Source organism: Arvicanthis niloticus, chromosome 16, assembly GCF_011762505.2.
Source record: "Arvicanthis niloticus isolate mArvNil1 chromosome 16, mArvNil1.pat.X, whole genome shotgun sequence".
Classification (NCBI taxonomy): domain Eukaryota; kingdom Metazoa; phylum Chordata; class Mammalia; order Rodentia; family Muridae; genus Arvicanthis; species Arvicanthis niloticus.
In genome coordinates this window covers 50,981,273-51,004,212 of record NC_047673.1, presented here as the reverse complement: position 1 = coordinate 51,004,212, position 22,940 = coordinate 50,981,273, and the positions used below count along the sequence as shown (strand labels likewise).

General features: G+C 38.9%; 1 protein-coding gene across 11 annotated transcripts in view; it reads right to left on the bottom strand.

The window, feature by feature from the left end:
* Positions 1–1,301: 1,301 nt before the first annotated feature.
* The window catches only part of Nek1 (NIMA related kinase 1), a 115,643-nt gene continuing 94,004 nt past the window's right edge, over positions 1,302–22,940 (bottom strand). For 7 of the 11 annotated variants that reach the window (XM_034520356.2, XM_076914175.1, XM_076914172.1 and 4 more), the window contains 8 exons: positions 22,421–22,541; positions 20,931–21,019; positions 19,902–20,140; positions 10,995–11,146; positions 8,097–8,305; positions 7,314–7,444; positions 6,510–6,642; positions 2,341–2,501 (listed from right to left, as the gene is read on the bottom strand). In XM_034520356.2, coding sequence (XP_034376247.1) covers positions 2,488–2,501; positions 6,510–6,642; positions 7,314–7,444; positions 8,097–8,305; positions 10,995–11,146; positions 19,902–20,140; positions 20,931–21,019; positions 22,421–22,541 — 1,088 coding nt within the window. In that variant the 3' untranslated portion in view covers positions 2,341–2,487. Of the gene's footprint in view, positions 2,502–6,509; positions 6,643–7,313; positions 7,445–8,096; positions 8,306–10,994; positions 11,147–19,901; positions 20,141–20,930; positions 21,020–22,420; positions 22,542–22,940 lie in introns of all 11 variants that reach the window. The other 4 variants (XM_076914180.1, XM_076914181.1, XM_076914173.1 and 1 more) reach the window with 1 other exon arrangement.

Genomic DNA, 22,940 nt, shown 5'->3' with positions numbered 1-22,940 from the left:
TTAAAGCACTTCTGTGTTCCTGGCATTTACTCCACTTGGTTGCAATCCATTTGATCTGTTGTTGAGCTTGATTGGCTACTTGGTAATTTTTTTTTTAATCATTGTTCAGGAAGTATGATTCGTTAGTTCTCTTTGATCACAATCTCCCTTCACCTGTTCCTCACCGTCTTTGGGAACAGGTTGTGCTCTGCTCTCCTGAGCATGGACAATGCTCCCTGCATGCCTGAATTTTAGATTAGTTTTATGTAGAACCCAGAAGTGCTTGATAAAACTTATCACTGGATTCATCTGGAAGGCTCCAATGTGGAAGGCTGAAACTACATTTTTCTTTCATAATTAGCTATAAGGCTATGAGTAATTAATTAGATTAAGGCTTCTTATGTGAACTTGGATAATACTGTGGATTAAACGTTTGTCATTCCTCTCCAACTCAATAATCGCAATCATGAATTGCTCTTATTTCCTTCTAATCCGTTAGATGGTTGTCCTCATTCCAGATATTTTAATTATGTATCAAGTATTTTTTAATCTAGCTACAGATTTATCAGTACTATTGGTATTGTTAAATTACTACCCCTTGGATTCTTCAGTTTTGCTTACATTGGATTGATCAGTTATTTAGAAAAATACTTTCCTTTTGATACTTTGAATTTACTTCTGGTTCAGGTAGAGACTTAAGTTATTGAATTGTTTATAACTGTTAACAAACCACACTTTAACCTGTGAGTTCAATATATCCACGAAGTGATAGAGACCCCTGGTTTTTCTTGGCTACAAGCTCTTCATCCATTCCCACCGCATGTTCTCCTGCGAGGTTGTGGACCTACAGCACTGTTTCCAGTCCTGCGCCGATGTAGCATCAGTCTTCCTTACTCAGTGCTATAAAACCATCTGATCAGTATTTCGTCTGGTGCAGTTCTTAAAGATAAACCTGCTTTCTTTCATTTCATCTCAGACAACACTCAGAACGCACTGTTTTCTGGCACATATTTTCTAAGTATGTGCTCTGGGTGGAAGATGGTCTGAGTGTCCAAGAGTCCATATGCTGACAGGGTGATGGTGAGGAGGTGTGGCCTTGGGAGGCGGGGCCTGTTAAGGGGTCCTTAAGGTTGCCAAGGGCTCTTGCAGATTAAGGTAACTTCAGGGGAGGGTTGCTTAAAAGCCCAAGTGCAGCCCCATCTACTGCCTGGCATCATGCTTCCAGATGTAATCTCTTCCTCTGCACATAACCCTGCCATTTTGAGTCTCCCTTAAGACAATGAAGACATTGAGAATAGTGTTAATAAGGACAACAGATATACTCCAGGTACATAATAAAATTTTAATAGTACAAAATAAAAATATAAAAATCAACTATTTACTTTTGGATGTTAGAAATAATATACATAATAAAGTCAATACAGTACTAATAGTGCTACAAGGTAAGATTCCATGTTTCAGGTGACAGGTTACACCAATCAGGCCGACTGGTGCCAAAAAGCACACATTTCTGCTTTTATTTTATTAGGAACATCTGGACTGTAGATAATGACACCATGAATACTTGGCAAATTCTGAAACTATAACTGTTTCTATACATAGGTTCACATAACTGAAACTATGTGACCATCATTGCAATGACCTGGTTAAATCCTCACACTGAAAATAATAGGCAAACATTTCCCCACAGTAGTTACGAAACTGTCACAGTGCCAAAAGAAAAAGGCCCCTCTCTCCTTTTTAACACAGGTGACCACTGAGACACATGTATGCGAGGAGTTAAAAACCAAAGGGGCAATTCGATGCTATATGCGAGGTTTACATTTATAGCCTGATTTTTACATACAACATTTCTGGTCATAAAGAGAAATACAAGAACTAGGGAACTTTTAAGTATCAGGAAATATAAGCTTGCTCTTCCTTCAAAATGAAATCTTTCCATGATGTTTAGGATAGCTTCTACAGCCTGCTTCCATTGGGCTAGCTCAGGGAGACCCAGTGGTTGAAAATAACTCGAGAATATAAATTTCAAGGCTAAAATTTCATCTTCTAAATGTAGAGATTTGAATAGAGCCCTTGACAAGAATTATTTAATGCAAAACTGCTAGCCAGGATGAAAAATGCTAGACAGAAAAAAGAAGTCATGCTGAAATTTAAATGAAACACCAAAAGCAGGCCTTTTTGATAAAGGCAACTCTTCCACAGAAAGGCAGTTGCTAAAAGTAGTTTCTTATTGCATGGTAAATTTCCAGTTCTGAGTCAATGCTCTGGTGAGGTGATTTAAAGAAACATACATTCTATGGAAGTCAGCTGTAGAGTCCAATAAACAAAATAAGATAGATAAAATGTGAGAAAAAAAATCAAAATCACACTTCTCAATTTTTTCATGCAACAAGCATGCCTGTCTTAAATCTGGTATTTCTCATAAATAATCTCTATTTCCCAGGAAACTTGTATTATGAGCTACACTCAAATGTGTTCTTATAGTTGACTATTAAATCCTGAGGATTATTCATCATTATCTGTAGAAAAAAGAAAAGAAATAATTAACTTCATTTTAATTCAAGCAGTATCTATATTTTTATAAAAAGCAGTTTTCCTCTCTAAAGATTAGTTCAACATTAAATATAATTTTGTTATAATAGCACATATTCATCGTACACCATCCAGACAGTATTACAAAGAGTCAAGGTACAAAATTTCACAGACAACCAGTGTTACAATTATGTACATATAAATCCTCAGATTGCCTTGTGAATCACAAATAACTAGGAAAATTAGACCAAGATGCAGGCTTGGGACATGAAGTTTCCACATAAGATACCCAACAGAAAGATAAAGAAAGAAGTACAGTGATATGAAAAGCAAGATTATGGTAGAGTCTCTGCGGTGGGTATGCCAGGTACCACTATAGTGTTCAACTTCTTTGTATGATGAAAACCTCACAATAGAATATTGTAGGACAAATAATGTATCTATTCCATGTAGCTTCAATGTCTGCACACCATCCCATTTTATGAGTATGATATAATACATTAGCCATTCTTATTTACATAATCACAAGAATGTTTATTCTTAGGACACTTGAATGAAGTTAGCCCACTGATTTGCTTATCACTTCTGCACCGCAGTAAATCCCAGCATCCTATCAAGCACTGCGCTCTGTACAGCCCCTACTTTCTGCTCACACCCTACTTACTTAATATGTCCACAAACCTTCTAATCTCTAGGCCATCGAAGTATCTGAAATATTCCTGGAGTTAGTTACCAGTCTTCACTCATCTTCTTTACTGTGATGTTTTGCACCCTTCTATACAGGATGTCTTCTTCTGCAGGACCCACCTGGACCCTGTCATCACTGTTTCATTCCACAGAGTGACAGAAGTGCTTCATGCAACTTACACATACTTTGATTGCTACCAGTATCCCACAGCACTCTGTCTTAGAATTCACTCATTTTTAGAGTTATACATTGCTTCAGATAATCAGGAAAGCAATGAACACATATATGCCTACCTAGAACAAACAAAGGTTAGCTTTTGGCCCTACTGATTTTGATATTTAAGAAAACGAATATTATAAGCAGTATACTTTTTCACTTTGCTGCCTTTTTTCCTTTTCTAGGGACATTTCTAAGGACACTAAATTGATGTATATTATTCTTGCTTACACTTTTTCACTGTTATTAAGCATATTCAAAAGTAAATAGGATTGTTTTAGATGTCACATAAGTCATATCACATATGACTTGTTTAACTTAGGTTTGGGGGCTTATGTATATTGATAGCTGAAGATTTGGTTCATTTATTTGAATAGCTGTATAGAATTTCACCATATAAACACAATATAAAATTTCATCTAAAATGGGTGTGAAGGAAAGGTACATTGAAAAAAAGTCCCATGCTTGGTCTGCTATACTCAGTGGGAGGACTTGGTAGTCTCCGCCAATCCTCCAATGGCCACACTACATTCAGTCTCCTTTTGTGAAGAAACTCCTGGAAACAGTTTGAAGTAACCTACAAAATCACTACCTCTGACTCTGGAAAGCAGCTATCTATAGGCTAGGTAGTGTTTAATTTTACCAGCAGAGATAGTTATTAATGCTTGCCAAACCTACACTGTAACAGTTATCATGTGAGCTTAACAACTGAGGTCATTCTGGGGGACTCAGACAATTTACAGTGAAATTAAACAGAAATGACATTAGGCAATCATTAAAAAGTTAAACTTTTGTTTGTGGTGTGGGTACATGCATGAGAGCAGGTTCGTGTGTGCCAGTGCACCTGTCTAAGTGGGCATATGCAGAGACCGCCAGTTGCACGTTTTCCTCTTCACCTCACTTGTGAGACAGTCTTTCAAGAGAATCTTCTTTTTAATATGCCTCTTACTGGTTTTACTTTTAATGAGCTAAATCAAATTTTGCCATAGAGAATAAAAGTGTATAAGTAAGCATCACGTCCATGACCTGACTGAGATCTGATCTAAAACAAGGCTATACATAAGACTGCTTGACCTGAGATCCAATCGCTCCATACAAGAAGGCCCCCTTTATTCTTAACCCGGTGACTACCTAGCACTTAACCGTCTACTGCTTAACATGGTGTGGTAGCTTCTACTCAGATAGTATATTTTACAGGAGCTTATTCAGTAGCTCTATCAGTAAGTTAAAGTATGTTATTAAAACTGCTTTCCATTTTCTCCCCAGGCTGAAGAGATTACAGACAGGCTCTGTCCTTTTTGTTTCCACTGCTTACCACAGCCAAGCTGACCATTCTTCTTGAGGGCTCGTATGGCCCAGCCTAGCTTGTGGCCCTGTAGGTGAATGGGCTTCTGTGAAGACAGGCGCCCTTTAGAAACCACTCAGCTGGGCCAATTCTACCTTGTGGCTCACTTGACTGTTACTGCTCTCCACTGAAGGGGCAACGCAAAAGAAAAGCTTTCCGGACACTTGACAAGCAATACGGCAGCCTGAGCACACGGCTGCCGGCTCTTGTGGAAAGCGCCACTGAAACAAGACTTGTGGAGAGCTGCCTGAGGAAGAAGCAGTCGAATGAGACTACAACTGGCTAGATCTCACCACAGATACCTTGAAATGGAATCATTCTCTGGCCTTGTGCTATTGTTAGCTTACACAATGATATGAGAAACAACCTATGAAATCCAAAAGCTACAGGCTATTTCTCATCTCCGTATAGTACAGATGGAGTTTAAGATCTCAGTAAAATCAGGAACCTGAAAGTTTCAGATACCACTTAGAGACTTTCATCTTAATGATCAAGTAATCTTTTATCATTTCAGAAAATAAAACACTTATTTTATAGTAATATAACCAAAGGACATTTTCAAAGTCTTAACACTTTAGTTGTAGTGAGATCTATAGACCTTTTGATTCTGTTGTTCTTGGGAGAAAAAAAAAAAAAAAAACCCTTTCTCTTCTTAAAGGGATCAGTATTAAACTGAATTTTAAGGAACTACATGAAAGTTGGCTAGACATGGTGGTGGAGGAAGGCAGGAGGTGCATGAGCTTGAGGCTATCCCAGAGTGTGCAGCAAGACCTTGTCTCAAACAAGAACAAAGCCAAGATAGGAAAGAGATCCCCAGAACTGTCTCCAGCACAGACTGCTGACCTCTAAGGAACCAAGTGCGCTTTGCCTTGCAGACTCTGACGGCAGAGTCTGGTTTCCTTTGTCACTGTAACGTTTTCCAGTTTTCACAATGGAGACCTTCTTAACGTTGTCAGGTTTTTACTCCGTCTCTACTTTTGTGCTTATCTAATATGCTGCTTTCTCAAATATTTTTAAAACTTATTTTAATTTTTATACTTGGATACATTTTTTAAAGTGATTTTAATTTTTTTAAACAAGAGGGAATATAAATATATTTTAATAAAAATTGCATTGTTAAAATTAAATTCAATATTTAAAATCCTCTTTGGGTCTACAAATTAAGTCTTTAAAGTAAATGTATTAATTTTGGCAACCATGTTACAAATAAATTCATGCTCAGAATTTTATATTTTCTTTCTCTGCAAAACAGTTTAATGGTACATCATTGATGAGAATTATTCTAATTTCTAGAGCTTGAGCTTTCAATTAGGAGACTTAAAACTTTTTATTCAAGGGCCGGAGAGATGGCACAATGGTTAAGAGTAGGGTTCAATTCTCAACACTCATTTGGTGGCTCAACACATCTGTAACACCAGTTTTAGGGGATCTGGTGGCCTCAGATGGCTTTTGTGGGAAATGCACACACAGATGCACACACATACATATAGGCAAAATACCCACATACATGAGTAAGGCATTAAAATTCACTCAAACCTTACTACAATCTAAAGGACAGTGCCTTAAAGAAGCTACGGCAGCAAGATCATGTGATAGGGCAGTGGGACTTCATAGTTGCTTCAAAGTATCAGACAGGCTCTAGCAGACCTCATCAAAGCCCACTTGATGAGAGTCTCATCTCACATTTGCCATCTTTTTTCTTCTTCTCGCATTTGTTTAAAACATGGAGACATAAGAAAGCCTTACCTTCCTGATAGGCTCCATCTGCCATGACTAAATGCAGAATCTTGGCATAGAGATGCTGATGCTCACTGCCCAAAATATTCTCAACTATTGTTGAACAAATTTCAATATTTTCATCTTCATCCTCATGAATAGCCTATGCCAAATTACCAAGTGTAAGTTAATACGGAAGCTGTTAAGGGAGAGAAGCAATCAATGCTAGCCTAGGAACCGTAATAATGACCGGCACAGCTAGCAGTCCAAAAAGTGTAAGAGTGGCACTTACATCTTGTTGTTGTTGGTAACCAACAGCTGTCTAATTAGACTCCAGGCCTGCTCAACACGGAGGAAATTATGACTAGTACTAAAAACCTAGCCACTATGCGCAGCTGGTGGCATCAGGGATCTTAGAAGAAAACCCACTACTACCACTTTCTTAAAGTAGCCTCATTCCTAACTACATCTAAGTACTTACCATTGTAACCACAGTCTCTACAATAGCAGGAGACCATTACACAAAGCTAAAGCTAAAATACAGAGAATAAGCCATCATGGGAAGTGCGGCCCCCATTGATACATGTGTGTAGTGTTTTCTATGTATGGTTAACATCAGTGGTTAAAGATGAGGAGGCGGTGAATTTGGGAGGAGGCCCAAATGAAAGAGGCAGGAAGAACGAGCAGGAGCAATGATGCAATTAAATTTTAATAGTAAGCGGAGCCTTCAGTGTGCATGGAGAGATCTGACAGTAATGAAGTGAGTGATAAAGACAGCCAGCACCTCCCTCTCTTCAGCAGCACATTCACGAGAGAGAGTCTAAGTTTACACACCTTTACTTTCTCATAGACCTCAAAGAACTTTTCAAAGCCCATTTCTTGCTCCAAGTGAAGTCTTAGCTCCTCTAAGTGGTTAAAGACACTGTCATATTCACATTCACTAGTAGTCTCGGCATCACTATTATCTAAAAGAAACAAAAGAGGTACTTTATGAATAAAAGTAACTTTATAATAATAGACTAGCATCAATGACAAGTCAATTATGGCTTCTTGTATTCTTCTGCCTTCGATATCAGCAGAATTCACTAGGGTATCTGGACATCAAAGCACATATAAAGGTGTCTTACCCAGGATCTTACTTTGAGATTTGTTTCTTTAAAGACATAAGTAGTAAATCAGGTTACTACTGAAAGATTCCCAGAAACCTCACTATTAAATGTTAGTTTGGAAACAAATGGAAAAAGCACATTTCAATGTTCTGAAATGAAGCAACCAAACCTATGATGAAGGCTTGACAAACATGGAACAAAACCTGCAAAGACACACAGATGCAGACGAGCCAAGCAGCACACATGCCAAAACTAAATTATTAGCATTATTACTAGAAAAGTCCAGAAAAGGGACCTAAGCAGAGTGAAAACACTGCAGATGTCACTTAACAGGAAGAACTGGGAAGCTGTTGGTACATCCGTGTGGAACACACAGTGAGCACAGGACAGACAGAAGTACACATCAGCTGTAAGGTCAGACATGTCCATATCAGACACCAGGAACCCATCTCCTATATAAACTTCTGAGCAGAGGGACAGAGAGGCGTGAGCAGCCGAGAGCACACACCTGAGTGCCACTCCTCGTTCAGGGCGCTTTCGCTGCTGGGGTTGTCCTCCTCATCTGGGGCACCTGTCCCTCTTGCTGTCTGCTCCACATCACTGCTTCTTAAGACAGACTCTTCCTCCTCACTGTATTCGTCACCTGGTTGCTCCCTAAGAAGCTGCTCCATTGAGGCCTGAAGCTCTTGTAAATCTGTGTCAGTTTCTTCAAATACACTGAAATTTAAAGAATTAAAGTGAACATTGCCTAAACCTTAACTTATTTTGAAACTGTACTTCAATATAAGCATATGCATACTCTCCCACTTAAAAGTACTAACTGTGGATAAAAAAGCAGTCTGAAATAAGCATTTACAGTTTTTAATTAAGGAAATGAGGATGAATACAACTGAGAAAAATAGTACACGAGGGATATTCTGCAATTTATAAACTAGATGAGTTGCTTAAATTGGTCTGATTTGCCGAAGAGAATCATGTACCTATTAACATCAATCTCTGCTTAAACTTTGCAACAATGCTCTGTGTCTGTGTGTCCCAGCTATAATTGGATAATTTAAGAAAGCAAAGATGTTTATCATTTGTGTTTTAAAAATGAATAGTCAAATATTTAAAAGAAAATTGGAAAACCTATGTAATTTTGAAAGTTCATTACAATATTAATGTGAATACTAGCTGTGTGCCATATGCAAGGATTTCCATGTGAATGTATTTGAACTTTTAGAGACATGTATTCAAGGTCTTGCATAATATTTGTATTTTTTTTTTTTTTAGGCTAACAGGATGATGATACAGTGGATATAAGAGTCATCAGAAATTTATTTTTATGTGTATATTCCTGAAAAAAATTCTAAAATATGTAAATAGATTTTCCCAAGAATAAAACAATGACCATAATCCTTACAGGAGAATTTTGTTTTCAAGGCATTGGTCAGCATATAAATTATATTTTCTGAGATCTAAAATGTGGAATGAATTTATAGGTAAAAATCTTGTATGCATATAGCACATTAGTTTACTAAGGAGTTTCGTCCTATTTAAGTTTCATCCAAATGAAACTCATGTTAGAGACATGAAAATATAAGAGGCCTTATCAATGGACAGCAAGCATCTCTAACTTCTGTCCTTGGGCACGTGTACAATAATTGAGAAACTCAGTTCTAAAACTCCAGGTTCGTCTCTGAGGACACGCAGGAAGCCAAGGAGCTGCCTGAGTCTGATGTGTGAGGCTGTGTGCTGAGGGGTAGAAATGCAATGCTAAGAGGGGTATAGGACTGATACGGACCCTTCCCAAGGTTTACAGTCAACTCCCAGATATAATGCTCTGTGAGACCTCAGAGACAATTTACACTAATGAACAAAGAAAATAATCATTTACACAGAAATACCTCTATTTTGTACTTATGCATACTAACTAGCAATTTGACTTTGTGGAAGCTACAGAAAATGATCTGATCAGAGCAAGACTCGGTGTTTAATGAGAAGCCTAACTCATCACGTAACCAGCCTTTGATGTAAAAACTAAATGTTGACCTGTGATAAGCCACTTGTTAGCTAGAGGAAATAATGGCCAAGACATACAGCAGTTAAATTTGTGAGGCCAGCCTGACTGTTGCCTAAGAAAAATGTGAGAAGATCTAAGACTGCATGAAATCAGCACTCCAGTCTGTGTTAGGTAGTTTGAAATCTGGCCCTTATTATAAAATGTGCAGAAAGGTACAGACCCAAATCAGTTTCCAAAGACACACAAGCAGATGTACAGTAGCACTTTAAGAATAATTTTGTTACAGCTGGTTCAGTTACAAACTCTTCATTTTACTTATAGCGGAGGACAAACCCACAAACCCATCACTCAGCACTTGGTCAGCCCTAAGTGCTGCATGCTGTATTCACCCAGTCAGCCGACTAAAACAGGGACTGAAGTGACCTCCCTTCAAACCACAAGGTTCCTAGTAAGACCCACAGGTCTCTAAGAGGGATGATGAGAAAATGAAGCTTCATTAGGAACTTGAGAAGTAACAGCATGTCAGATGTAGCAATCCTGATTCCAACTGCAGCCTCCCAGGCTAAGCTACTCTACCCGGAGCTACACCCCTGCCTCCCTGCACTACACCCCTGCGCTAGCCTCCTATGCTGTACCTCTTCTAGCATCCTCACTGCAGGACAGTTTTGGCTTACTCCTCCGAGTTTGTTATACTCGTCTGAGGTGGTTGCAAGGCTAAAACTGAAGAGAAGGATTCTTATCTAAGGCTTGGCTAACATTTCCCATAACTTTCAGAAACATTGTTACATTTCCTTCCTGGGTTCTATATTTCCCATGAATCACAAGAAAGGAATTTTCTGTAAGCAACAAAGTTACATGCAAAACACACACACACACACACACACACACACACACACACACACACACACACACACACATACCTTACCCCACTCCCACATATACCACACAAATACAATCACCACTGATACATCCTAAAATTAAATGTCACAAGCTAGATATGCATCTTTTAGGCCTTTTCCTGATGAAATGCAGTGTTTAGTACTTCCCCGTTTCCCATCTCAATCCCAGTATAATGGAGATTTTACTACTCAACAGTCATTATCCTGTGAAAATTGTTTAATCACTATTTAGTAATCACTTACTATAGTCACACCAGTGTCCTAGATGGATGTTACTGTGAAAAAGGCATTGAGCATAAATACAAACCATTTGTATGAGCCTCAAACGAGACAGTAAGTTATTTAGAGGAAGCCATGCATTATCAGAAGGTTGATTAGACTTTATCAAAGTTGTAAGAGCTTGAAGGGTGATAAGAAGACAGCTGTATCGCTCTCTGGACTTTGAAGAAAATCCCAATTCAGATGTCAAAGTGATACTGGCTTTTGTTAGTGGTCTGATACTTACGTGTCCTCGGAATCCGAGGGCCCTTCTTTAATATGCTCATCTACAAGCTCCTCTATTTCCAGACTGTCTTGATGAACATCGCCCACAGTGGGAACGTCCATTAGGGTTCTGAACAGCTTGGAAAGATCTGGAAGTGAACAGGTCCTCAGCATCTACAGAGAGGTTCACAGATTGCTCGTCAGGAAGAAGAGAATTAAGAGCAAAGGGAGGAAATTAGAGCTAACACTAATTACAGTACTTAAATCACGTAGTTAGATCTAAAGGGTTCAAAGGTGACTTGCCCGAGGTTAGAACCCCATAATCTTATAGGTCAGCTCATATAAGCAACACTAAAAGGACTCAAATACTCATACGCATGCATGCATGTACCAGTAATAATTACAGAAGAGGCCATGAATTTGAGAGGATGTTCAGATACACAGAAGGAGTTGGAGGTGGAGATGGGGGGATGGAAATGATGCAAATGGAATGCTCACGTAGGAAAATATTAAAAAAATTAAAGAATTCAGCTAAATATTTTTTTTCATAAAGAAATTAAAGTTGTAATGACTGGGCTTTAGCATAACAATTCAGTTGGGCCAGCTTTTATAGAGTGGAGAGTGGTTATTCTGGAGATCCACTTGGCCTGGAAATGCCAATCTGCTGGCAATCAGGCAGTTGGAGAAGTGCCCATTTGCTCGTCCTCGTGTGTGCTGTGCTTCCCCTACCTTCCTGGAGTCAACTCTCCCTGTGCGGACTTGCTGAGAGCTGAAGCTCTAGGACGCACACTGGCCACTGTGCAGCACTTACTCCGAGGAGTGGCTGGCTGGCTAACATGGCTTAAATCAGTGCAAAGAGAGAAACCTGACTTTGTTTCCCTGAGAACGGGGCTGAGTGGGGCCCTCATGTTCCGGTGGAAGGCTCTGAGGGCAAGCTCTTTGAGGGCGATGCAGAAACGCATTTATAACACCACCGAGAAGGACGTAGGCCAAGTGTGCTAAGGAAGAAAGCACAGACAGCGGAGGTGTTGAAAATGAAATCAGTGTTGCACAACAGCAGTGATAACTGGAAGCGTCTCTAGTCACCGACCTTTCACCAATCAGCATGTGACGAATAGGATACGAGACAGATAGCTGTACACACGTCTCTGGGTCGGGTTAACTCTAATGGGCTCTGAGATTGAACTGTGAGTGCTAGGCCCTGAAAAGAGCTCTGTATTACAGGAAAGGCCTTGAAGAAAACACAGCGCTTAACACAGTGATGGAGGGTTGTATATTTGGCCAATTTTCTTAGTGCAGCGATTTCAGAATGATAAAGACCAGGTTGCCATTATTTGAACACAGTTTCTATATTGCATCAAATAAGAAAAATGATCATCAGTTACAAACTGGTGAAGCTGGCAAAGTGGAAAAAAAAAAAAAACCCTAGTGCTTGCTAGCTTGCTAAAGCATTCGAAGGTGGCAATGGTGCTGAGGTATGTCTTTCAGTGCCACTCAGCCGCCCCCAGTGCTGGGGCTGCAGGTGCCCCCACATGCAGCTTTTGACTTCCTAAGATCTGGGCTATGTGTGTAATGAGCCAGCAGAATGTAACAATCACCTGTAACAAATCAACTCAGGTTGACTACTGACCACCCAAAATTAACAGGATACATTACATAATTAAACTTGAGAATGTCATATATATAGGCTGGGAAAATTTAACTCATCCTAGTATTTTTTAGGAATTTAGTATATTTCTTTTAATATATTTTAGTATATTCCTTTTAATAGTTAAGATAACTTTTTTCCCTGCTGATATGTAGCCCAGGAAATGTGACCTTCCTGCTTCTGCCTGCCAAGTTCTATGGTTACAAGTATGTGCCACTATGTGTATTAATATAATTTCTATACCCTAGCATGAAAGAACTCCATCAGAAGTGTACGTCAGGGAGCCACGTGATCTGACACCTTACCTCTCCTCAAGGCTTATAGTCATTTACTAGTGTATCTGTAGGATAAACCTTTGTGTTCACAGTACTCCTTGCTGGGCCTCCTTCAGACTTTAGGATCTGTTTTAATGCTGTCCAAGCTGGGCTTGAGGTTACAATTTTCCTGCCTTGTCCTCTATGGCACATGGAATCATGGTCAAGTGCTGCCACTGGAGCCTTACTTTATGTTTTAAATAGATCTGCATCCTTCTTCACAGTAATATAAAGAAGATTTGGTAATGTAAAGAAGCTTTGCCTGACTGTGTACCAGAGAGCAGCAGCCCCGTGGGCACGTCAAACACGAGAGTGGCGCTGCAGGGATCCTCACATCCTAAGCAAGGCAGCGCTCCCTTACTCTTTAGTATGAGGTAACTGTTTGGTTGTTTCTTCCCCCAAAGTAAGAGAACCACATCAAACAGTGAACAAGTTAGGTGCTAATCTTATTAGTAATTTCACATCAAGTTCTACATCAAAGAATTCTTTTAGTCTTCACAAGTTTTAATATACACTATGAATTAGTAATGCTCTAGTTATGTTATAAAGTAGTTTATTATAGGCACATTTGTTTGACTTCTGATTACTACTGTGGATACTTCAACATTGTTCCCTCAAAACAGCTTTTAGAAATAATTGCTAACTTTATTCCCAAAGCCAGAGTCTATCTATTATTTAAGAATAGATTAACAGAAGCCAGAGCCCTTGAACCAGTGACTCACTGCAATGAACATTTGCAAGTAAAGTTGTTTGGAAAAAAGGGTATAATGTGTGACACACTGTGACACACCACAGTCTCCATGGTGAGATTTTTTTAAATTTTAATTTCTTATTTTCTTTTGGTGGGAGGTTACAGGGGTGGAGGGCAGACATGGAAGAACTGGGAAATGAGTGGTACATGATGTGAAAGTCACAAAGGATCAATACAGAATTATGTTAAAAAAAAAAAAAAAAGAATCCAAAGTAAAAGGCTTGGCATGTGATTAGCGGGTAGGGTGGGGCAGTGAGAAGAAACAGGTTTAACTTTCAGTATCCTAAAACTGGCGCTCAGAGGGATGAAGCTCACACTGCACACTCTCAGTCGGATTCAGGGCCTGGTCACCGTAGGCAGAATCACCCAGACTTCCACATAGCTGGAGTAGAGACAGAGCTGCTGCTATGCTTCCCATCTGACTGACTCCTTTTTTCCCCCCACTTTTAAAATTGGATATTTATTTACATTTCAGATGTTATGTCCTTCCCCCATCCCATCCCCACTCCTGTTACTTCTATGAGGGTGTGCCCCTACCCATCGATCCACTCCCCCCTCCCCGCCCTCGAATTCCCCTACACTGGGGCATCCAGCCTTCACAGGACTAAGGACCTCCTTCTCCCACAAATGCCCATCCTCCCCTACATACACAGCTGGAGCCATGGGTCCCTCCAAGCGTTCCCAGGCTGGTGGTTTAGACTTTGGGAACTCTGGTTGGTTGGTATTGTTGCTCTTCCAATGGGGCTGCAAACCCCTTTAGCTTCTTCAGTCTTCTAACTTCTCCATTGGGAACCCTGTGATCAGTTCAATGGTTAGCTTCGAGCATCTGCCTCTGGCAGACCCTCTTAGGAGACAGGTATATCAGGCTCCAGTCAGCAAGCACTTCCTGGCATCCACAACAGTGCCTGCCTTTAGTGACTGCACATGGGATGGATCCCCAGGTAGGGAGGGCAGTCTCCAGACAGCCCCTGCTCCAGTCTCTGCTCCGCACTTTGTCTCCATATTTGCTCCCATGAGAATTGTTACTCCTTCTAAGAAGGACTGAAGCACCCATACTTTAATCTTCCTCCTTCTTGAGCTTCATGTGGTCTTATGCCGTCTTAAATATGCAAATTTGAAGAGACATTAAGGCACAGATGTCTACTGTAGTCTCTTAGTTCCCATGGGATTATAAATTAACCTTGAAAATATTACTGTCTTAGAAAATCCATGGGAGTAAATATACCAATAATTTCCCTTGACTGTCATAACAAATACAAAGTTTAGATTTTCCTCTCTATAAGTACTCGTGGGAATGGCTAAAATATGAAAGCAGGTTTCCTGGCTGGAAACCTCTGAGGAATAGCTTTGGAACTTACTGGCTATAGGTACCCACTATGTGACTGTGGGCAAACTGCTTGTGTGTGACATGGGATGATGACAGTACTGCCTGGGTGATTATGAGCATGAGGTTATTATTGTAAAGCTGCTGGAATGATACTGAAGACACTGCACACATGGTTGGTAACACTACCTGACTGCTATACTGACAGTGAGTATTAGACACTTCTTTATGAAAATCAAAGTAGGCTAAAATTACTTCTCAAGAGATAAGTGGGAACAGTGAGAGGCTGTTTTCTAATCCTAAATCTATATTTGCTTGAATTTTAGTGAGTTAGAATGTTCTAATAACAGAAAATTAAGAATACTCTGTATTACTCCAAACACATGGTCTTTTTTCTATAAACTAAGCATGGGTGAGATAATAATTTGGCAATTTGTTCTGTCAGAGAGCAAAGCAAAAAAAAAAAATTACTAGCAGACTCTTTTCACAGCTTAACTGGCTACTCCCCACTAATGTTACATAGTTGTCTTGTTTAGTGTTTACAATTGAAGTTGACAAGGTATTCATAATAGCAATTCATCATAAAGGCATCAGCACTCGGGGCTCTTTGAAAAGGTTGCTAGCATTTTTTATAGCTGAGGAGGAGACATAAAATGATTCAAACACCCCAGGAACCAGCCAGGTCAGCCGTACAGGCCAGAAGTCTGTCTTCCTGAACTCTGTCCAGATGCATTAAAGCAGTGGTTTGGCAGGACTCTGCATCTCAAATTTTCCAGATTGTGCTTATATCAAAACTTTTTTTTTTTTTTTTTTTTTTAGAATGAATACTCTGTTTTTGAACACAGACAATCACTGACAAACCACAAAACCCTTCTATGAAGAAGTTGGCCTAGAAATTCTCCAACTTTCAACAAAGTGGCTAGTCACTTGTCCAGAATAGACTCTTGGTGAAATTACAGTCATTTTTCTATCAGTTATTAACCTTAGCTTTTCCTCACTTGCTATATCTAAGTCATACAGACCTTCTGCCAACCAACCATGTACATGCCCTTGCAGGACACACAGAGTAACTACTGTCGTGAGCCACACTGCAAATGGGACTCTTAGAAAGGAAAGAGATTTGTTCCTCTGGTAATCCAGAGTCTGCAACTTATAAAAGGAAGATCATGAGAAAACTACAACTTTATTTTATTTTGACCTTTTAAAATTTACTGTTGAGAATCTCCAATTTACTGTTCTATCCAAGTTTTTTCAAACCATTGCATTTTAATTACGTTAGGAAATCTGCTACTCTGTGTGCAGTAGAAATGGACTTGAAGCCTTCCCTTTTTACCAACTCTAGAGAAGCCAGCTGGATGTGGTGGTATACATCTGTACTTGGCAGGCAGAGACAGAGAAGCAGAAAGCCTGAGACTAGCCTGGGTAGAAAGTGAGACCCTGCACAAAGAAACCTCCAGAAGAGAAATCTTTTTCTGAGGGAATAACACAGAAAGCTTTCCTCTGAACAACTCATAATTTTCTAGGCTCAGAAATACAGCAGGGCTTGTAACTTTCATTTCACTTTGACTATGACATAGATAAATCTTTTACTTAATTAATGTTAATGACTACTGTAATAGTTGCTAATGGCTTGCTGATATATAACGTACAGTCTTAAATATAATTTATATATTTGGGTATAAATCTTCAACTTGTCTGAGTCATTGCATATGTGAGTAGTGTAAAAGAAAGGACAGACTTCCAGGACCCGAGCTTGTTCTAGACCATCACTTATAGGCCCACTGATGAACAGTGTTAATGAAAGCATGACTCTGATTGTCAGTCTTACAGTGATCAACTTAACCACTAATGACTATCTGTGTGGGCGGTTAATTGTACAATTCAGTTAACTAACGTTACATTTGGTTTTTGTAAGAAGACCTATTTAAAGTACACTAGATGAATGCCTTCACAGTATTTCCTGAGTCCTAGGGCTCTGAGGTTATGTCTACGGAAGCTGTGAGACGGAGGACAGGAGAGGCAAGGAGACAGGGGTAATGTGAGCAGCAAGTACTTCCATCCATCTCTTCAGACACAGTGTCCCTTGTTTGGAAATGAAATAAATTCCACCATACCAAAAAGCTCTAGGCCCACATGCTTGAACACTATTAATTAGCAACAAAGATGATTGGCATCCTACTTTCTTCACACTTGGATATTTAACAATAAACATTCTTTATAAATGTGAATTATGTTTATCTGCATGTATGTCACATGTGCAGTGCCTGCAATGGATCCCCTGGGACTAGACTAGAATTACAGACAGTTGTGAGCTGCCATGTGGGTTCTGGAAATTGAACCAGGGAAGAATAGCCAGTGTCCTTCACAGACCCTAATACCTCAAGCACACTGTGCTGCTCCATAGCATCTTCTGCTGTAAATGTTCTCCAAGGCCCAGACCTTTCAAACATCTGTACTGGAAACCTTTTCTTCATTGTGATGCAGCCTTAATCATTTCTTCTTTTCTGGCACACTGTCCATTCTCATTTCTCCTTATAGGAATCATCACAAATGTTTTCCACTTATTTTATCCCCTCTCTTGGCTACAATCATTGCATCATTACTATAAGCTTAGTACCGACCACACAATACAGCTTGATACGCATTGGCTGAATTGATGTGAATAACAAACCGTGTTAGGTTATGTTTGTGTGTGTGTGTGTGGTGTAACACTTGTGAGCAGTATCACTTAAGGAAATCATATTCTAGTGGAAAGTAAACAATAAAAAATAACCAAGATGAATTCTATTTTTAAATAGCTACTATGAAATAAACAAAAAGGCAACTCAGGATAGAGAAAGAGGAACACTCCTCCATTGTTGGTGGGATTGCTGGTACAACCACTCTGGAAATCAGCCTGGTAGTTCTTCAGAAAACTGGACATAGTATTACCTGACAACCCAGTTTGCCACTTTAGGGCAAATACCCAAAAGATGCTCCAACATATAACAAGGACACATGCTCCATTATGTTCATAGTAGCCTTATTTATAATCTTCAAAAGCTGGAAACAACCCAGATGTCCCTCAACAGAGGAATGGATACAGAAAATGTATCTATTTTGTGTATTTATGGAGTACATTTACACAATGGAGTACTGCTCAGCTATTAAAAACAATGAGTTCATGAAATCCTTAGGCAAACAGATGGAACTAAAAAGTAGCATCCTGAGTGAAGTAACCCAGTCACAAAAGAACACACATGGTATGCACTCACTGATAAGTGGATATTAGCCCAAAAGCTCAGAATACCCAAGATACAAATTCATAGACCATATGAAGCTCAAGAAGAAGGAAGATCAAAGTGTAGATGCTTCAGTCCTTCTTAGAAGGGGGAACAAAATACTCACGAGAGGAAATATGGAGTCAAAATGTTGAGCAGAGACTGAAGGAAAGGTCATGCAGAGACTGCCCCACCTGGGGATACATCCCATATACAGACACCAAACCTAGATACTATTGTGGATGCCAAGAAGTGCTTGCTGACAGGAGCCTGATACAGCTATCTCCTGAGAGGCTCTGCCAAAGCCTGGCAAATACAGAGGCGAATACTCGAGGCAAACCATTGGACTGAGCACGGGTTCCCCAATGGAGGAGTTAGAGAAAGGACTGAAGGGGCTGGAGAGATGGCTCAGCCGTTAAAGGCTAGGCTCACAACCAAAAATATGAGAAAGGACTGAAGGAGCTGAAGGGGTTTGCAAACCATAAGAAGAAAAACAATATAAACCAATCAGACCCCCCAGAGCTCCCAGGAACTAAACCACCAACCAAAGAGTACACATGTAGAGACCCACGGCTCCAGCCGCGTATGTAGCAGAGGATGGCCTTCTTGGACATCAATGGGAGGAGAGGCCCTTGGTCCTGGGAAAGCTTGATGCCCCAGGGTAGGAGAATGCCAGGGCAGAGGGGCGGGAGTGGGTGAGTGGGTAGATGAGCACACTCATAGAAGCTGGGGGAGAGAGAATGGGATAGGGGATTTCCTGAGGGGAAATCAGGAAAGGGGTTAACATTTGAAATGTAAATAAATAAAATATCCAATAAAATAAATAAAAAAATTAACATTTCTAAGTTTAACAGGCATATAACTAAATACCTCAGTAAAAGCACATTCAACTGGAAAATTAAATTGAATCCAAGATGATATATTTTGAAAGACAGTTAAATTTTAAAGAATTCTGACAATTCAATTATATACAGGAGCAACTAATACTTATGATACTGTAACATATACAATAAAAATAGCTATATAAACAATATATGTATCATATTTTGGTAGGTATACAGATACAAAAATGACATCTATGTAATGTATGTAATGTGCTAGCATCCTCTGCTTTGTAGGGAAGCAGGAAGGGAAGCTAAGAGAATACAAATGGAAGCTGTCTCCAATCTGCAATGCACAGTCCTTCCTGTACAGTAAAGATGCCACAGTGCTGTGCAGGAGTCCAAGGAGCTACCAGGAAAGGATTTACAGCTCTCCCCCACCCCCTCAACAAAAGTCAAAGGAACACCAAGGTTGCAGAAACCAGCCATGTTCTTTCTTTCACCTGAAGTATTTTCAGGGTTGCTGTGGGAGCTGGATATGGTAGCACTGAGCTGGTAGTTCAGAAAACAGTTCCTCAACCAGCATATAGGTTCCTCTGAGTGCCTGGTATAAACTCTACTAATCCCCAAATAGGATATTCACTGGAAGAGCAACCATAGCTCCATAGCTATTGGTTAGCAACACTAAAAAGAACCCTAGCCAATAAAACAGGGGATTTTTGTTGCTTTTGTTTGTATGCTTGTAACACTGGCAATCAAGCAATGTTATCAGTGGAGAAAGACAGCATTATCTATCTGAGACCATACTTGCCTTTGGGTTGTTTGCATCAAACAGACCAGTTGAAAGTCCAATCAGTAAGGAGTTCTTGTTTTTAACTTTCGGTGGAGAATCAGAGTGAGATCGAATTGGAATTGATTCTTCTGGTGAACAATGAACTGACTGAATTAAGTTCAAGTCCTCGGAATGCACCACTTTCTGGAAAAACGATTCTGGCTGTAGTGACTTCTCTATATCACACCCAGACTGAGAAGAATCGTCTACTGCAGGTTCTGTGGAATACAGAAGAGATTATACCATAAGTCTACATAACAGCACTTAAAATTCTAAATATCAACAAGTTTTATAAAATATTTAATATGAACTCCATCCAAGAGGCTGGAGAGAGATGCTTTAGTGGTTATAAGCACTTGCTGTTCTTGCAGGGACCTGGGTTTGGCTCTCAGGACCCATACAGCAGCTCAAAAACATCTGTGACTCTAGTTCCATGAGATCTGACATGCTCTTCTGGCCTTCATGGGTACAAAGACTACATGTGGAATATATAATTGTGTATATAAAGGCAAACTTCTCAGGCACATAAAATATTTTTTAATTAAAAAATTAATTCCATCCTCCAAAAACCTCATACCAGGAAAACAAAATCAAAGTATACATGGAAGTATACTGAATACTACCTTGTAAATAATCTCTAAGGAAATATAGTATTTTATTTTCAGGATTTAATAGATGTTTTCATTATATTAGAAGTTTTAAAATATAGAAATTCAAAAAATATTAAAAATTCAGTTTAGACAATCATTTTTCAGTTTATTTTCTTTATGTAGAGTAGAAAAGTACTTATATTGTCTTATATTTTAACCAATAGTATTTAAAAAAAGAAAACAATTTATTCACTGCCCTTAGTATATTAGTTTTATTTTAGCAGTAATTTTTTTCATTTTGAATATAATCACCAAAAAGTTACCTGTTTATATTTCCTCAGTCCTGGGCTGGCTAGTGCAAATTCAGGTTCTTTAGGCCTATTTTAGTTAAAAAAAAAAAAAATTATGATGACTTTACCTAAATGATCCTTACAGGACTGGTCCACATTCCCTGGAATTCTGTCTTCACAAACTTCACTCTGCTGCACGGCAACTTTATCTTCCAACCTTCCATAGATGGGTAAACCAAACAAAATAAGCAAATACCACATAGTTTATTAGAAATCAAACTCCCTCATATAAAGAAACTGAAACTCACATCTGCTAGCATCCTCTGCTTCCTTGTCCAAGTATGTTCTCATTGTTATATAACACTTTCTCTTGTAAGCAAAATATATTTTCTACTTTATGCAAAATGAAACTCACCAATTATTTATCAATAGTCAACAATCATTCATTCATTCTGAATGTCAATAGCGGTAGAATCTTCAATTGAAGAATGACTAAATCACAAATGCAGATCATCTAAAATTATACTTCTACATTTCAAAAGCAAACATACTTACTTTTGCAAAAATACTTTATGTAAATTATTACTTGTTGAAGCATCATACTATACAGCATTAGTAAGTATTCATGAAGTAGTAGACTTATTTAGTTATCTTACATCCATATAATGAAATATGTGTGTGTGTATATGTATATATATATATATATATATATATATATATATATATATATGAACCGTCACATATTAATGTGAGAAAACTTCCCAGACTATGAACTTTTGAAAAGTATTTATTTTATATGCATGTGTGTATATGTGTGTGTGAATACATGCATGTGTTTGCATACATACATGAGTGTATGTGTATGTATCACAAGTGCACAAGAGTCCTCAAAGGACAGAAGAAGGCATCAGTTATGCTAAAACTAGAGTTATAGGGGCCTAGGAACTGCCATGTATGTGCTGGAAACCAAAATCAGGTCTTCTGCAAGAGCAGTAAGGACTCTTAACCATTGCGCCATCCCCCCTGGTCCCCAGACTACTGACTTTTTAAAAACAAGCCAGGTGAGGATGGAGACATGGGTCAGTAGTTAAGAGAACGTGCTACTCTTTCATGAGGACTAGGGTTTGGATCCTAGCATGCATATGGGTAAGCTCATGAATACATAAGCTTCAGCTCCAAGGGATCTGATGTGCCTCCTTGACTCCACAGTACCTGTGCACACACATGTCAGCATGCGCTTGTACAGACACACCAATACAAGTTTTAAAAACTGAAAAGGTGGAAAGCATTGACTATATTATACTAGCAACTATATTTGGAATGAGCTGAAGACTGTCTTTTGTTTATACATACTAAAAATTATCTGCAGAGAAATCTCAGAAATTGGATGAAAAGAAACACAGGCTGGCGAGACATTTACTGTTTATTAATAGTCATGTGCTTTGTGATTTCTGACCCATGTGAATACCTACTATGAAATCAGATAAATTACAGTAAATAAATTACTTTATATGGTGTTACAATACAATAAACGATAACATTCGTTCATGCAGCATTGCTTATTGAAGAGCTTACTAAAGGGACTGAGCTTTGAAAAATAAAGATAAAGACAACATACTGAGTTTCCTTAGCTGCTCCCTCCTCTCTGGTCCACACGTCATTAAGAACAGGGGGCACACTCCCACACGTGTGTGTACTACTTGGCTCTTGTAGAATCTCTGTTTCCAAATCATCAGGTTCTTCAAAGCAAAATCAGATGTCAGAGGAAAGTTTGCTCGAAATTGGACTGAATAAGCTTTATGTAAGTTATCATTATATTTAGCTTAACTAATGCTAATTATACACAAACCAATCAGTTTTAAGATTTCTGTGCTAGTCCTGTAGCATAGTCACTACAAGAAATAAAATGAAAAGACTAGTCCTTTCATCTTTTTGGTATAACACAAATACTTGATTACCGTGTACAATACTGCTCATTATTATATAAAATGTATGCCTTACTAAAACTATAGCAATATATAAGTTAGCTTAAAGACATCAAAACTAAAAAAATAAAAATACCTGTAAGATACATTGTTACAGTAAGGAGAAATAGACTGTGATATTAATGATTAGTAAGGAAATTGTAATCTTTAAAA